This window comes from Orcinus orca, chromosome 15, assembly GCF_937001465.1.
Source record: "Orcinus orca chromosome 15, mOrcOrc1.1, whole genome shotgun sequence".
Taxonomy (NCBI): Eukaryota; Metazoa; Chordata; class Mammalia; order Artiodactyla; family Delphinidae; genus Orcinus; species Orcinus orca.
In genome coordinates, this window is record NC_064573.1 from 3,825,596 (window position 1) to 3,841,323 (window position 15,728).

General features: G+C 50.7%; 1 protein-coding gene across 4 annotated transcripts in view; it reads right to left on the reverse strand.

The window, feature by feature from the left end:
- Positions 1 to 463: 463 nt before the first annotated feature.
- ZNF407 (zinc finger protein 407) overlaps positions 464 to 15,728 on the reverse strand; it is a 428,050-nt gene continuing 412,785 nt past the window's right edge. For 3 of the 4 annotated variants that reach the window (XM_004280012.4, XM_049697649.1, XM_049697650.1), the window contains one exon: positions 5,527 to 7,632. In XM_004280012.4, coding sequence (XP_004280060.2) covers positions 6,299 to 7,632 — 1,334 coding nt within the window. In that variant the 3' untranslated portion in view covers positions 5,527 to 6,298. Of the gene's footprint in view, positions 903 to 5,526; positions 7,633 to 15,728 lie in introns of those variants that run through there. The other variant, XM_049697648.1, reaches the window with a different exon arrangement.

Below are 15,728 nucleotides of genomic sequence, written 5' to 3' on the forward strand. Positions count from 1 at the left end.
GTAAAGACATGTGGCTGGATCTAAGCCACTATCGAAGCTTCCCGATTTCAGAGGTACTGAGGCATGAGCGTGTGCCTTTCTGGAATCAGAGAAACCTGGTATTACTTTCCTCCTGTTGGTGCTTCTCTCTGGTCTCTAAGGGACCAGCTTCATCTCAGGCCGCATCAGGGATGCAGCTGTGTGTAACAGCAGGCTCACGGTCGAGGCTGCATGTCCTGCTGCCACAAAGATCCCCCTCCAGAAAAGGAAAAGTCATGATCATTCAAGACCACCAAGAACACCAGGATTTCTTCTCCTGGCGTCAAGGGAGGAATAATGGGTGGAATAAATAGCACTGGCCCAGGACCTCAGGGCTACTAGCAAGAAATGGGGATAAGCGCACAGAATTCTAATTTTAAAAGAACAGAGCACAATTAGCCAGGGGTCCACAGGCACAGACCGTTATGCTTCCCTTAAGATTATGGTAATCACGAACCAAGAGGAAATCTTCTGCCATCTACTCCCGCTGACAAAAAGCTCAAAAGTCACCTTGACATGTACGACACGACCATGCGTGAACTCAACTCAGTATTTGTCATGAGGTTTGGTCTCAGGACCTTCCTCATCAAGAAATCCCAGCAAAAGGTGGAAATAAGTAGAGAAATGTGTGTTGAGCCACTTGACCAATAAGAATTCTGTTCACACGGCATCTGCTGCTCAATTCACGCCAAAGATTTTTGTTATTTGAGAAAATTATGACTAAAAATAACAGAAAGGAAGGCGAAGATAAAAATGAGGAAAACTGCAGAATAGAGAACTCATGTATTTACCCACTCACTCACGATGACCAGCTGAGGGCCCACGGTGTCCCAGTCTACGCTCATAGCTGAGGGCAAAGGTGACACTGCCCTTGAACTGACGCTCTGTTGGGGAAGCAGAGACAAAGGATAAGCCATCTGAGCTCCGTGAAGCGCACAGAGCAGGGAGCAGGTGGACAGCCCTCACTTCGCACCTGCCCAGAAATCACATCCTCGGGGACGGGGTGTGCTCCAGTTAACATCTCGTGTCGTGGCCAGAGCCCAGCCTCGCCTCTCGGGGCCTTCTTCTCCATGAGGGCGAGAATCCGGCTTGCAAGATGCCTGTGACTGCACCACTGTTAGCAGGAAAGTGCCTCGCTGTAAAGCCAGGCTCCGTAACAGGCCACACCGGGCAGCTCTGACGCGGAAGCATCCTCACCTCGGTGACCTGCAACAGGGGCAGAGGCGGAAGGCGAACCCAGCCAGGCGGCTGCATTTCCTTTAGGGCTCTGGCCCCATTTTCAGATGGGTCAGGGTGGCTCTGAAGGTCCGCTGAGGCTTTGGGGAGCAGCAGGGCCAGAGGACAAAGGCCATCCTGCTAAGGGGATCCCTTCCCAGCCAACACTGCCCTGACCGCTTCCCATGCCTGGAGCAGCTGGCAGCCCCAGATAAGCCTGAACAAAGCTCCTCATCTCCAAACACGAACCCAGTTTGGAAATTAAAACACAAACGTTTACTTCGTGTTGCTTTTATCCCTCTACTTAAAAAGTCATTTGAAGAGTAACGCGAGGCATTCTGGAGCGAACTGGAAATGCAGCGACAGTGTGGACTGTTCCATGTGCTTTTGTTTATCCCGGTGATAAATTACCTTCTCATGATGCTGAAAGTCATGTTGAAATTAGGTCATTTTAAAAGAATTTATTAAAAGGTATTGAAAACGCAGAGCCATGGAGTAAGTAAAAGATTCCTTGACTGAGAGATTTATAATGGATTTACTTAATTCTCCTAATGGGCCTTTGTGACCACGTGACTGAACAGGTGGTTCTGTCCGTCTCCTGGCCGGGCTTGCGCTGTCCCACACCCTCCGCGTCCAACTGCGCTGGAGACACCGGAATCCTGGGCTGAGCTGGAGCCACCAGGTTCTCTATCTCATGCTTATTTCTCGAGGCGAAGATTCCTCACGAGGCCTCTGCTTCAGTGATTTTACAGACCAGAATCCAAGAAGGCAAAACAGTGCTTAAGTGACTTCCCCTTATTTCCATAACGTTGTGCACTTGTCGCCTTGCCGGCACGCAGACGGGCGCAGGTGCCAACAGCTCTGGTCCCCATCCTAGAATCCTGCACGCGAATTCCTCATCAAGCACCTGCCTCCACGAAGACCATGCGCGTCCCTCCTGGTGACAAGTTGGTCTTATACTGAGTTCTCTGTTCCTAATTTCCATCTTCCCTGTATTAGAAAATGTTCGGGGTTTTCTCCCAACTTGTTGGCCGGAAATGGGGGCCCCTGGGGAAGCGCAGTTCACGAGCAGGACTGGAGGGAGGCCGGGTCCCGGGTTCACTGACCGCGAGCCACCTGGGCCGCCCGTTGCCACCTCACCTTCATTCCCTCCTCCAGAGTCTCCACAATATTTATTTCACGGGGCTACTTTTCATGGCGACAAACCATTATCCCACAGTTGAAAGCCCGACCTCCAATTATGAAAACTGCCAAGGGGACCACCAAGAGGAGACCATCACGCTCTCCCCTCTGCGTGAAGACGACCGGCGCCGGGTCCTTCCGCGGGCTCGCGGGCGCATGCGGAGACCGCCCCGGGGCGAGGGCGCAGGGCGCCTGCGCACTGGCCACACTCTGCCCGCGCGCCGCTGCCGCCGTCGCCGCTGCCGCCCAGGCCCGGCCGTGCTTTCTCTCTCCAATTGGAAAGCGGCGCCAGGTTTTCCCGTCAGCCGCTGCCACGTCTCCAAATGGCTTTTCAGTGTCAGGCCTATCAGGAAATTAACTCATCACGCAGTGACAGCTGCTAATTTTTTCCCCTTACATGTCAGATGGATCGCCCGCTGAAGCTAATAATGAATCACCAAAGCCTGATTAGAAGGTGCTTCCGAAACGTATAACTGCCATCTGAGCGAACTTTTTTCTTCATGTAAAATGATATCACCCTAGAGGAGCAGAAAATGGATTGTATTCTTCAGCAAGATGGAATAGGAGGCGGTTGCTTACGTGCGCTGGGCGCTCTCTTAAATGATGGGCTAATCTTAAACAGTAAAAGGAGTGAGAACTTAACAGCTCTTTTTGTAGTTTGCTCAATGAAGGGCCTTTCTTCTTTCCTAATTTTCTTCCTAGAACCTACTCTGGGTTAGGAGTCTAAGCTGGTACTTCAGTTCCTTCCTTATGCCATTGTTTCATGTTCGGGGTAACAAAAGATTCGATAGAACCGAGAGATACAAATTCTGCCCATTGGTCACAGGATTTCCTAGACGCGGTGCTACTAGGCAGCGGGGCCCTTGCTGCTCAGCGGGGTGGTGGGTCCGAGCGGCGCAGGTGGGCGTGGCCAGGGCCAGGCCTGGACCTCCGCGGGGTCTTCTGCATGACCTGTTAGGTGACTGAGCAAAGATCCACTGAGGCTCCTCCGGGCTGTCTTCTAGGGCTTGGGGTCCACGTGTCTGGGTTGAGTTGATAAATGAATGGAACTTTCAGTGCTACGCTGACAGCATCTTATCACATTTACTGGGTTCTTCAAAGCAAATCAGGAAACAAGAGGAGTGTGCTTTGCCTCTCAGGTGATGTGGGTCTGTCTGCTTGGGTGTTGTGTGCGGTAGGACTTGATTTGGAGAAGCCTCCCCCGCTCGGCTCCTACTGTTCAGTGAGGCCAGAGGCATCCGGAAGGATGCCTATCTGAGCCACGCACTTCCCTTGTGACCTTATGCGGCTAGAGCTTTCTTCGTACGGAGACGGCGCTGCGGCGACTCTCCACCATGCACGCGGCATTGTCCACGTCCGTAGGCTGATTCATCCGGGCAGGGAGCCCCGGCTTCCTCGCCACGGGTCCTGGAGGCGCAATCGTTTAATTGGCTGTAGTTTAATAAAAAGGTGTTCCTTTTGGATTACAGTCTCCAAGTGAATATTTCTGTTGCTTTGCTTTTTTACTTCTTTAAGGTTCTACTGTCTTCTCCAGCCCAACCTCCAGGAAGGCTAAGGCTCGCCGTGTGTCCCTTGCAGACGATTGAGCTGCGGGGAGAGCGCCCGCATCGCCCTCGGCTGCGCCTCATCATTCCGAGGCCCACAGTTGTGTATGTGCTTCTCCAATCCCCTCACATTCCAGCAGCTGTGCAGGGAGAGAGAAAGGGGAGCCCACGTTAACCCGGCTCTACAGGTAATTACAGGACACAAGAGCTTAGTGAATCCTCTGCAGTCCTTCGGAGCCTTGAAACACCTTCGGTCCAATTTTCCTTTGCAAAGGCCTGCTCCTTTCATTGTGCATACAACGTGATTGCTGGTTTGACACTGCAGGCTACACTGGTTTCATGAAGGATTAAATGCCACCCGAGACATATTTACCCTAAATAAATCACAAACGGTAAACTGCAGCATGTCAGTGTCAACACCCAGGACTGCGGCAGAAAGGTTAGCCGTACAGCACTCAGCGCAGCTAGGGATTAGCGTCCAAGCCAAGGGCCACAGGCTACAGCTAAGGGAGGAATGATCAAGAAGAAATATTCTCACTGAAAAACATACGCGCCCCCCCCCCCTTTTTTTAAACGTGTATGAGAAGCTTGGCGAGGGGCATCATTTTGTAAAGGTCACCTTCATTCCGACAGCACGCGGGAGTTGCTGCTGTCACTGTTTGTCTAAGACGGTGTTGAACAGCAGCGGAACTGCCCGGCCGTTTTTAAGCCTCTGGAGCAAGTCGTACCCAGCTAGTTCTGAATCACGGTGTCAAACCTGAAATTTTCCCTTTTATTTTTTTGGAGGGGCAGCTGTATCAAGGGAGGTGCCGTCGGATGGGCGGGACTCAGGGCTCTGAGGACGAGGTCAGGGGAGGGGTAGCCGGCTGAGCAACCCAGCCAGGCTCGTTTCCAAGCTCACCTCTCAGGGAAGGTGTAAACGGGACTTTCATTTAGACCAAAACGGTGCTGTTTTCTCTTCCTTCCCTCCCTTCTGATCTTCTCAATTTTTAGATACTAAGCATGACAGACTACGTTACTGTCACCAGAATCTAACTGGGCCACGTGCCAAACACTGAGAAAACGGCCCTGGGCTGCAGAGATGGCGGGCGGAACCCAGCACACTCGACGTGGGCAGATGGGGAAGGGAAATGAGTGTCAGACGCAGGCCAGTTCTCTTCAGTTTTTATAGCTGCCCATTGATTGGTTGGCTGCTGGAAAAAAATGTCATCATTATCTTTTAATGCTATAATTTTATTTCAAAGAAAAGAGAAACAGAACAGAAACAACCTTTGCATTTGGGGGAGGGGATGATTTTACAGTTTTGGAAAAGGAAAAGGAGCAGTCGTATCAAGACACGAGTCAGCCGGCTATGGACTCGCATCCACAGTTGCGATGATCCCACAGCGAAGCACAGACAGTCCTGCCGGGGCCGAGGCTGCGGGGCACGGCTCTCTACCACTAATGTTTGATGTCAGCTCTTTCACGTGGACAGAAACCGCAGAGAAATCCTGCGAATATGATATCGACACTAAGAAACATTTGTTATAAAAGCAAAATATTGATACAAACAATATTTTCCAGAGTGCACATTTCATATAGACTTTATTGTATGAAACTAAGTCAAAATTAGAAGCATTGGGTTTTCTTAACCAAGGTTTATTTTAACTGAATATAAACGCCAAGGCTTTTCTTAACCGTAGGCTTAAGAAGGAATCTTTTAAGCAGAAGCAACCAGGGCGATGACCACACCTACGATGCCTGAAGGGAGGAAATCCATACATGAAACGAACAGGCTGCCTTTGGTTTGGGGACGCTGCGATCCTAAAATTTCCAGAAAAATGAAGAGGAGCCGACCGCTTCGACATGGTAATACGTGTAGCTGCAATTTTTAACCAAACGTGTAATAAAATGTTAAAACAGCGACATGCTGGACTGCAAGGGCAGCTGTGTCTCAAGCCATGAGACACACTGTTGTCACTCTTCTACTGCTGGGGCACAGTCCTTCCACAACTGAAACGGGAAAACATTTGTGGGGGGAACGAAAGAGAAAACAACTTAGCTTCTCGTCAGCACAGCGGACAGAACAGAGGGAAGAGCATCCAGAGAAGAACCAAACTGTAGACAGACCTGCCTCCGGCGGCCCCGCCCCACACGCGCGCCGGGCTCCCGCCCTGCGCGTCCACGTGCCCCGTGCGCGCGGTCGGCAGGGACGTCACCCGGCCCAGAGCCTGTGCGCGCTCCCGGGCAGCAGCCGTCACTGTCGCGAAGGCTTTGCAAACGGAGCGCAGGGAGCACGCGCCTTGGGTGCTGGTCGCTCCGCGTCCGCCCGGTGCCGGGGGTGGGGCAAGGCTCCGGGCTCAGGCCTCGTGAAGCTCGCTGCTCTCTCTATGGCTCTGGATTACCGCGGCCGCCGGGGAGTCCTCCTGGGTGTATATGACCATGCTCGTCAGCTGCTCTGTTTCGCCGGGGACCACAGCCTCGGCGCTGAGTGCGGCCCCGGCCTGCAGGATCTCCTGAGAGCCGGCCGTCTCTATCACGGTGTGCGAGTACACGCCCGTCTCGTCCTGCGCCCCCGGGGGCAGTTCTGTCACGATGTAATGAGTCGCCCCCTCGGGAAAGCCGCCGCCGGACTCCTGGACCATGGCCTGGACCAGCTCCTCGGTCACGATGATCTGCGAGATCTCGCCGTCCGACTCGGCCAGGTCCACGCGCTGGCCGTGGGCCTGGGCCTCCTGCATGATGATCTGGGAGCCCTCCCGGGCCAGCATATGCACGGTGCCCTCCTCGTTCACGATGACCTGCGTGACACCGTCCTTCATGAGCTGGCCGGCCGCGGCCGGGTCGCAGACTGCGAACTGCAGCACGCCCTGCACCACCTTCCTGAAGGCCAGCTGGGCGCGCTCCTGCGACGCGATCAGGGCCGCGGGCCGGACGGCGCGGCTCAGCGCCCCCGCGGGCTCCAGGGCGGTGCCACCGTCCTGCACGTCGTGGCACACGTGGATCTCGTGGGCCTCGGCCGGGGCTGCGGCGGGGTCCGCCGCCTGCCCTGGCAGCGGGACCAGCACGTCTCTGGGGCCGGCCCTGCCCTTCTCCTCGGCCGCGTCCCGGCCCTCCGCCCCTCCCAGCTCGGTGACCGCGCACAGCAGGGCGTCCAAGGCCGAGGCCGTGTCCGGTGGGGGGATGCCGGCCTCGGCCAGGTCTAGAATCCCCTGCTTGGTCACCTGCTGAACTGCAGGCCCGCTGGGGCTGAGGGGCGCGTCCATGCCATGGCCTTCCATCGGGGCCCCCACGACCACCACCTGCGTGGCTCCGTCTGCCAGCTGTTCCGGCACCCCAGGCCCGGGCGCCCCGCCGCCCACGGGCGCCCCGCTCTGCCCCGCGGCGATGACCTGCCCGTCCTCCGTGATGTGCACCACCCGGGCCACCTGGCCGGCCAGTGCCAGCGTCTGCAGCGTGGCCGCGGCCGTCTCCTCCACGGAGGCGTCCAGGGCGAAGTCCCCGTCGTAGCCCTGGATGATGATGACCTGCTGCACCGGCTCCGGCGGCACCGCCGGCCTCCTGCTGCCCCGCAGGGGCCTGTCCTTGACCGGAGACTCCTCCGCCAGTGCGGCCGCCGTGAAGGGGCTGTCCGTCTCCACGAACGTGGCCCCCTGGCCCTTCAGACGGCATTCGTAGGACTTGGACACAATGCCTAGGGGAGACAGGGACCAGTTAGAGTCCAGAAAAATGACTTTCAGGCTTAAAAGTAAGACAGTTCTTCCATAGAAGCTTTAGAACCTCAGCTGCTCAGAGTAGCCGGCTCCCAGCCTCAGGGCCTCGGCCCGGCGCTGGGCGCTCGGAGGAATCTGACACGGGTGCTCCCGGCTAAGAGCAGTCACAGAGGACATCTGTGCTGTAAGTGAGCGATGCCCACACCTCTGGTCTACTGTCCGGATACAATCTCATCGGCCTCTCTTCGCTTTTCAGCTCCTGGGGAAGGGATACGGTCGAGTCCTCTCAATTACGGTCATTTCTAACAAAATACTCAGTCGGTGGTGGTGAGTGCAGACCAGTAACAGTCAGTAGCAGTATCTCCTAACCCAAAGGAAAAATCTTTTTTTAATGTCCAAATATTAGCTACAGTATATTTGTTTCTTCAACAAAAAGAATGAAAGCTCTGCATATTAAATTTATAAATAAGCCCTGGATAAACACAGCTCTATGAGTTTCACCTTCTGTGTCGGGTGCTAAGCTGGGGGCAAAGGCGGCTGGCCCGCCAGGCGCGCCCCCCCACCCCTTCCCCGGAGGCCTGTGGGCGGAGACCCGGGCGCCCAGCCCAGATGCAGGGGCTCTGCTTCCGGGGCTCAGGGGCGGTGGACAGGCCAGAACTGAGTGCACAGCCGTGTCAGCCACGAGAGCCGATGCCACTCTGTCGCTCTGACGTTTGGCCAAGTGCCTGGCATGCAGCCACCATTCAGCAAAGATGCGTTTGTTGAATGACTTAAATATCGTGTAAGGTGAGAAGCACTACAGCAGAGAATAAACACACTCAGGCTCACAGCCAGCCGGAGGGAAAGGAATATTCAAGCTCTCCCTTGGGGCTGGGAAGGGGAAGAGCCTGGAGACAGAGCAGCCCAGGGCCAAGCAGAGGTGAGTCTGGGGGGCCGGGGTCTTGGGCTGGGCTGGCTTTTAGGGGATTAGATAGCTCGGCCCCCGCCAGGCTCTCCGGGCCTCTTCTGACAGGAGGCACTAAGACATCTGGACCACAGTCTGTGGAGAGAAGACACCTGTTGAATGTTTTTAAGCAGGAAAGTAAAACGAGTGCATCTGTTTTAGAATTGTGACAGAGGGTACAGCATTTATTATCATAAATACTAGCCCCAAATTCCTCTTAGTGAAAACACTGTGACTGTTTCAGAAAATGCAGAGATAAGCCCTTGGGACAAAGGCATATGCAAAATGCAGGGGTCAGGAGAGCCCAGAGGAGGGCAGGACTGGGGAGAGAGTGCCTGCAGGCTGCTGGCCTCAGCCCGATGGTCGGTCCCATCAGACAGCAACTGTCCCTCTCAGTCTGCATCTGAAGTCTGGACATCTGCCCGCCCAGGAAGGCACAGCAGCCCTGAGAGGCCTGCGGCTGCCGCCAGACTGAGAGTTTCAAGCCCGTCTAACAGATCCCGGGGCTGCAGGCCTGAGCTGGTCTCCTGTTACAAAAAGGAGGCTCTGGCCGCAGAACCGAGGGTGGAAGAGGAAGGATGCGGGGAGGGTGAGAGGCAGGGGCGGGTGCTGAGGACTGCAGGGTGTGTGCACACCCGGCCCCCAGTGCCACCTGTGACACAGGCGACACTTGTTTAATAACTCGACGGGGAAAGTATGAGTGAAAATTGTTGTCTCTGTCTTCATAAAAAAGAGTTTAAACAGAGTTCCTATTTTCTCCCTTAAGTCCTTAATTTTCTATCAGTTTTTTATTACAGCCTCCTTCCCTCCTAAGTAAGAGAATGATCTCTAAATGATCTATAGTATTTCTTTATCTCAATGGCAAACCACTTTTTAAAAATATTTCACTTTAGTCTCCCTCATGTAGGTCCTTTTTTAAAGAAAAGCACACTTTACCCTTACCAAAGGAGAAAAAAGGATTAAGGCTTATTAGATTATTATTGCTAACATCCCTTAAACATAAGACAACAATTTTGCTTACTGTGTTGGTGCCAGTCCGTATGAAAGCATTTCTTTCAATACAGAGTCCACTTTAAGCAAAGACCCAGACAAGGCCTGCCTTTCAGCAGGTACAGCATCTCAGGCAGGAACCACAGAAGCTGTTAAATCATATTTACCAAGAGGACATAGCAGGCTCACATCCAGACTGTAGGCAATAGTCCCGGATTGCGAATCATGTGTGAAGTTATAAAAATGCAAACTCCTGGCCCATTCTGTGTGTGCTGGGACGTTTCATGTTCTGCGTCCACAGGTTCACAGGTCAGAAGTCTCAGGAAGTCAAGCCACTGCATCCCCCTTAACTCTTGAGGCCAGAGGGAGCCTCCCACTGGGTCGGGGTGAGGGAGCCACGGGGTTTCCCGGGGCCCTGTGCTGCGGGGTCAGTGGGGGCAAAGCTTGGGGTGCGTCCTCGGGACTGATTTTCTGTACACCATGTACTTTCAGCCTCCGAGGCGCTGATTCCTAGTGAGGAAGTGAAATGTGTAAGTAATCCATTTTTGTAAGCAAAGATTAGGAACGATTAACATTTATTCTTTCTCAGAGAACTCTCTATAGTGCGAATCTTAGAAAGCTCATGGAACCATAGACTCCGTGGTCAGGAAAAGACCTGTGGGTCAATGGGACCATCCCCAGGAGCAGAAAATCCTGTTTGCTCATTCAGAGAATGCGGAACACTGGGCCCAGCGGACGCTGCTCGGGGCTGGGCCATCAGCGGCGGGTGAACCAGGCCCAGCCGTGCCCGCACCAACCAGGCCAACATAAACCATCTTTTTTTTTTCTGGCTGCAGCATGTGGGATCTTAGTTCCCCATCCAGGGATCGAACCCATGTGCCCTGCAGTGGAAGCTCGGAGTCTTAACCACTGGACCACCAGGGAAGTCCCTACCATCACATCTTAAAAGCTGTTCAAACCTTCCCAGAGGACGGTCCCAAATGTCGCCGATTCCAGCTAAATGATCTCCCTAACTATGGCTTTCTCTTGTTTACCCTCCTAGGAAAGGGGGGGACAATGGGGACCACACAAGCAGGCTCCCAGCCAGCTCTGACAGGGGTGTTCAGTGGCAGGCAGCCACCGAGCACCCACTGCGGGGTGCCAGGCGGTCACGGCACAGGGCAGCAGTCCCCACACTGGGAATCCTACCCCGGGGGCTCTGCAGGCTGGCCCAAGGTTATGTGAGCAGATGGAGAGTTCTAGGGAATCAGCCCAGTGTGTCTAAACTCACCTGCCCAGGGATGTGCCTGCCTTAGAGATATCCCCTCCACCTCCCCGTGACCCTCTGCTTTACAAAAGGAAAACACACCCTTCACCATGGGACCCTCAGGAGGATTAGAGTTCAGAAGATAAGCATGAGATCAGGTTAAACCACTCAGACCCTAGAAGAAAAGGGCTGAATCACCTGTGGTCCGTATGCTTTAACCTAATCGTGTGGGCATTTTCTGAACTTCAATCTTCCTGAACTCTCTCTCGTCAAAGAGGTCAGAACGGGGCTCAGCGTAGGAGCAGAAGGCCTGCCCGATGGGTGAGGCACCCCACGGGCTCTGAGTTCACCCCTCCACGTAGGCCTGGGTCTCACCTGGTGGGTGTCACCATCTCTGCTCAAGTTGCCACCTGCTAGGACCCCAAGATCTCCTGTCTACCATACTTGCCAACGTCTTCCTCTGCTAGGCCTGCAACTCCCCCCCTTGCCTCTACGTTTCTACCGTGGATGGAACACTGCCCGTGCCTTCCTTACACTCTGAACCTGATCCAGTTTGTTTCTGCCCATTCTCTAAATCCAAGGTCATTTTCAGTTTAGAGTTTGGGAGAAAAAAAGAAATATGGATACAAAACATAAATAAGGCATCCTTCAAATCACCCTCCCCCGTCCCTACCTGATTACTGCCCTTACATTAAAAGAGGAGGAACTACTGTAGCTGCGAGAGAACAGATACCCTGCTCTTTGGTATTCTCTGAGGGAAATGCTACAGGCTTGAGTCCAGGCAATTCCCTTCTTCAGTCTGCAACTGGACGCGAAACCTCTTGGGTGCAGAATTATCCTCTGAATCCCATGCGGCACTGATAATTATGCCATTCTGAACTACTTACTGACTGTATCTGAATCCGGAGGTGGGTTAAGCCACGTCCAGACCATTAAGTGAACTACGTGGGTAAATACTGCGGTCACTATGGGGTGTGACAAAGCTCATCATCAACATCTTCACCTCAGCTCAGCCCGAGCCCAGGGAGCCCATCGCAGTTCATAAACGTGAGTGCAGGTCTATCTTTGATTCAGCAATTTAATAACTTCGAGTGCTGTCAGTACTGCTTTGAAAAATAGCACCTATAAAATGTAACAGCCTCAATCAGATTGAAAAAGATTCACCCACTGAAGACTCTTCCATTTCGCCCATAATGAATTAATGTTGAGCTATGTAGAAGTTCAAGTGTCATTTAAACTAATGTGAATCTCTTCTGTAACTTTACATTCTGACCGGGCTATGACCAAGAATTTACTGGGCACATCAACTTCAATTTTTGAGATCTTTCTAGTAACTATGAACTGTAACGCTCACTAATGCAAATGGCCAGATGGATACAGTATCTGGAACACAGCAAGTTTGTACAGATTTTATCCTTAACCGCTTAGTCACTGTTATTGCTCCAAAACTGCGCAAATCTTTAATGAAGCACGATAATCAACATATTTACATTACACTTGACAGTTTTCAAAGACAACGTAGGATTTCAGTATGCTAATAGTAGCTAATCAAATAATGTGTCTAAATCAGTCTTTTTTGGATCTGTTTCCAATAGGACAATAAGTAGCTTTGTGTAGAAGGTGCAAATGCAGGTGAAATGCAGCCTTATGCCTGTGTATGAAATCCCAACTCACTGCTTGTTTGCTTTCTTTCATGAGTACAGAGGTATTTTACTGCCTTCCCACAGCTCAACGCATTGAAAGTTTACAACTCGGTTGAAATGAAAAGAGTTCTTTTTTTGGGGGGGGCGTGGTTTGAGGAGCTGTTTTCAGGGAGATGCTTTCTAATTAGGCTCCCTTCTCCAGAAGATTATTGTGGAGCTCAGTGCCTTCTCACCTGTCCCCTTTGAAGAGGACATCTCCAGAGCTGAAAACACAAGCTCCGTCACGCAGGAGCAGAGGGGTTAGGCTGCAGACTCATGCTCCCCGGAACCGTGCTAATGGCTCTGTTCTGCTGTCTGCTGAGCTGCTGGGAAGCTACAAATAGGGTTTATTACCTGACTACTTCCTTTTTGTGTGTGTGTGTTATTCTTTTGTTACTGTCATCATTTTTTCTCACAGAATAAATACCTTATGCTTTTGTTAAGCTTACATTTAATTAAAACGTACAGAATTTGTGCAGTAAACTCAAATGAAACAAATAAAACAAGGCCCCCTCTCTTGAAGGCATACGTTGTGAATGAAAAATGTCATTACAGACTAAAAAATTTTGCAGTAAACAGGGCCTACAGAGAGAAGTTTCCCCTGTAATGACATCCATAAAATACACAAATGGCACTTTTAGCACCATCCTGAATATGGCATTTTCTGTGCTCTATACACAATCTAAACGGTTTGCTCATAGAGCATAATACTCCATTGGGTTTATAGAACAATCAATGTTCCATAAAATGATGTATTTATCCAGTAGTAGGCTCAGCAGTTACTGGTGTACGGCACCGCAGGACAGAGGCTGGGCTCGCACGCGGGCTGCAAACCTTGGCTCACCTCAACGGCTTCATCTCATCTGTGTCAAGTAATTTGTTGAAGACTCAGCTTGGCTTAAAAAAAAACTTGTAATAAAAATTCATAGAGTTTTCAGGAGAATGAAAGCTGATGACAATAGAAAGGTCACACTGTGTCTCCACTAAAGGGGTCAAAGGTCATGAGCAGTTCTAAAACCGAAAGTAGATTTCATGCATCGCCTAGCAGATAAAGATGGCATTAAAAGGACTTGTGTGGCTGAAATGTCGACCGCATCAGGGAAGCCTGTGCTAATATCCGATGTGAGCCACTTTGCTGCCAGCAGCCAGCATTTATTTTACATTTCTAAGCTACTTCTGAAACGGTATTACATGTTTATACACTGCTAGGTTACGTCTCAGACACCGTGTGTGTTTTAGATTTTATATTTAGGGAGCGCCCTAAGCTTGAAAACGCTAGGCTGCCTCACCGTCATAATTAAAGCACCTCAAATATGACGCAAGTAAAAAAGTAATGCCTTTTATATAAAAATTGGGGGCACGCATGACACTGTGCTTCTTAGGCCACATACAATTTTCCTCAACTTCAGTTTTAAGATGTAACTTTAACAAGAATGTTACGAAATCACACTTAATGTCTATTAAAATGAAACAATATTAACAGATTAGGCTAATAAATTAGAGCCGTATTTTAACGTCAAAAAAGCTTCTACGTTTCTCAAGTGAAAGCAGGAAAAATGACAAATTAAAATTCAATGAAATATAATCTTTTAGAAATTTCAAAGCAGGTAATAAATTATTCTTATAATGGCAGTCACCAATAGTACAGCCAGTCAAATTGATATCAATAACTGCTCTATAATGCATTTATTTTTTTGGACAATAAAAATAACCGGTATTCCGGTATTCCTGCAGGAAGCCCCCCACGAGCGCCCCCTGCAGCCCAGGCTTGAATAAGTGCCCGATGCTCCCCACACAGAATGCTCTGCATCCTGGCATCCCTGCAGAAAACCCCGACCAAGTCGTTCAGGAAAGACGATCACAGCCAGTGTGGTCCAGGATGGTAGTGGGCTGTGGACCAAAATGACAATTTCACCATCTTTTTCTTTTTTTTTTTGAGAGGTAACAAAGGACGGTCAGTACCTTATGTCTATTATTTTCAAGGGTTAGAAATGCATTCTGGCCAATGTTAATAAAATTCACACACAAATTAGAAATACTGAGGTTACTGGAGAACAAAATTAAAATGCTCTTCAGATTCTGCCATGCTTGTTGAATGTGATGGCTATACAAGTGAGATTTATTTCAGAGCACAGGGCTTGTGCTGGTCATTCTGAAACCTACACTGCTGTGCACTGGCCTAAGGATGTGTTAAATACACGACAACCCGATAAATAATTTTGGTAATTATCTGCTTTATGCCACAAATAAGCACAGCGGTCTGTGTTAGAGAGTTATAGTTAAAGTCATCGCTCTGTCCTTAATTTCATGAAGGCCATTATGTTCTAGGAAGAGATGAGGAAAATTATTTTTCTGTGAAAAATTAACTGAAGTCCACATCATTTCTGAGAAGCTTTCACATAGGTTCAAACATACAGTTTTATAAGACACGCCGTGCAAGTTTTACTGAAGGAAGATGTACAAGAAGGCAGGAGCCAGATTTAGGTAACAAAAGCCTTAGTCCTTTCTTCCTCAGTTATCACTAGTAGCACCCTTAGGACTGGCAGCGATCAAAGGTAACCAGGTAAGACCCCTGAAAGAACTTCTAAGATATCCAGGACAAACCAAGAATAAATTTAATGTTAAGTTGGAAATGCAGAACCGGCCAGGTTTCTAACTTTGCGTGGAGGGTCTCCACAGGCCTCGGTATTTCCACGGGCACTGAAGAGTGACAAAGAGTAAAAGACAATATTTTACCTTTAAAGTCAAAACCCTAGGCAATTTTGTATCATATCAGACCCTTAGGTATATACTATCACTCCCCTGCATGAAGATCTAATGGGAATCACACACACAAATCTCCCTCAGGAAGATGAGTCCTTTAAGGTCATCCTGACAGGCTTCTGGGCACGGATGCTGCGGGAGGGCATGTTAACTGCTTCTCTGCTCCTGCCGAGGCCTGTCCGTCAGGATGTGACCACACAACTTTGGAATTTGACTCGTGACAGAAATAGTGTCATCATGCTTCACGAATGTGACAAAACGGGACTAAAATTAGAAGGTAAGGTGCCCTGATCTCGTCATTTACCCTCAAAGAGCACTTCTTAAAACAGCCAGGTGGTTTACTAGCAGAAAGCGCTCAGATGCCTTGAACAAGGTAGGGAGGGTGGGGGCTGTGTCAGTGCACTTGGCATCCTGCATTCATTCTGGGGGTCACGGTGGGCCCTGGCCACCATG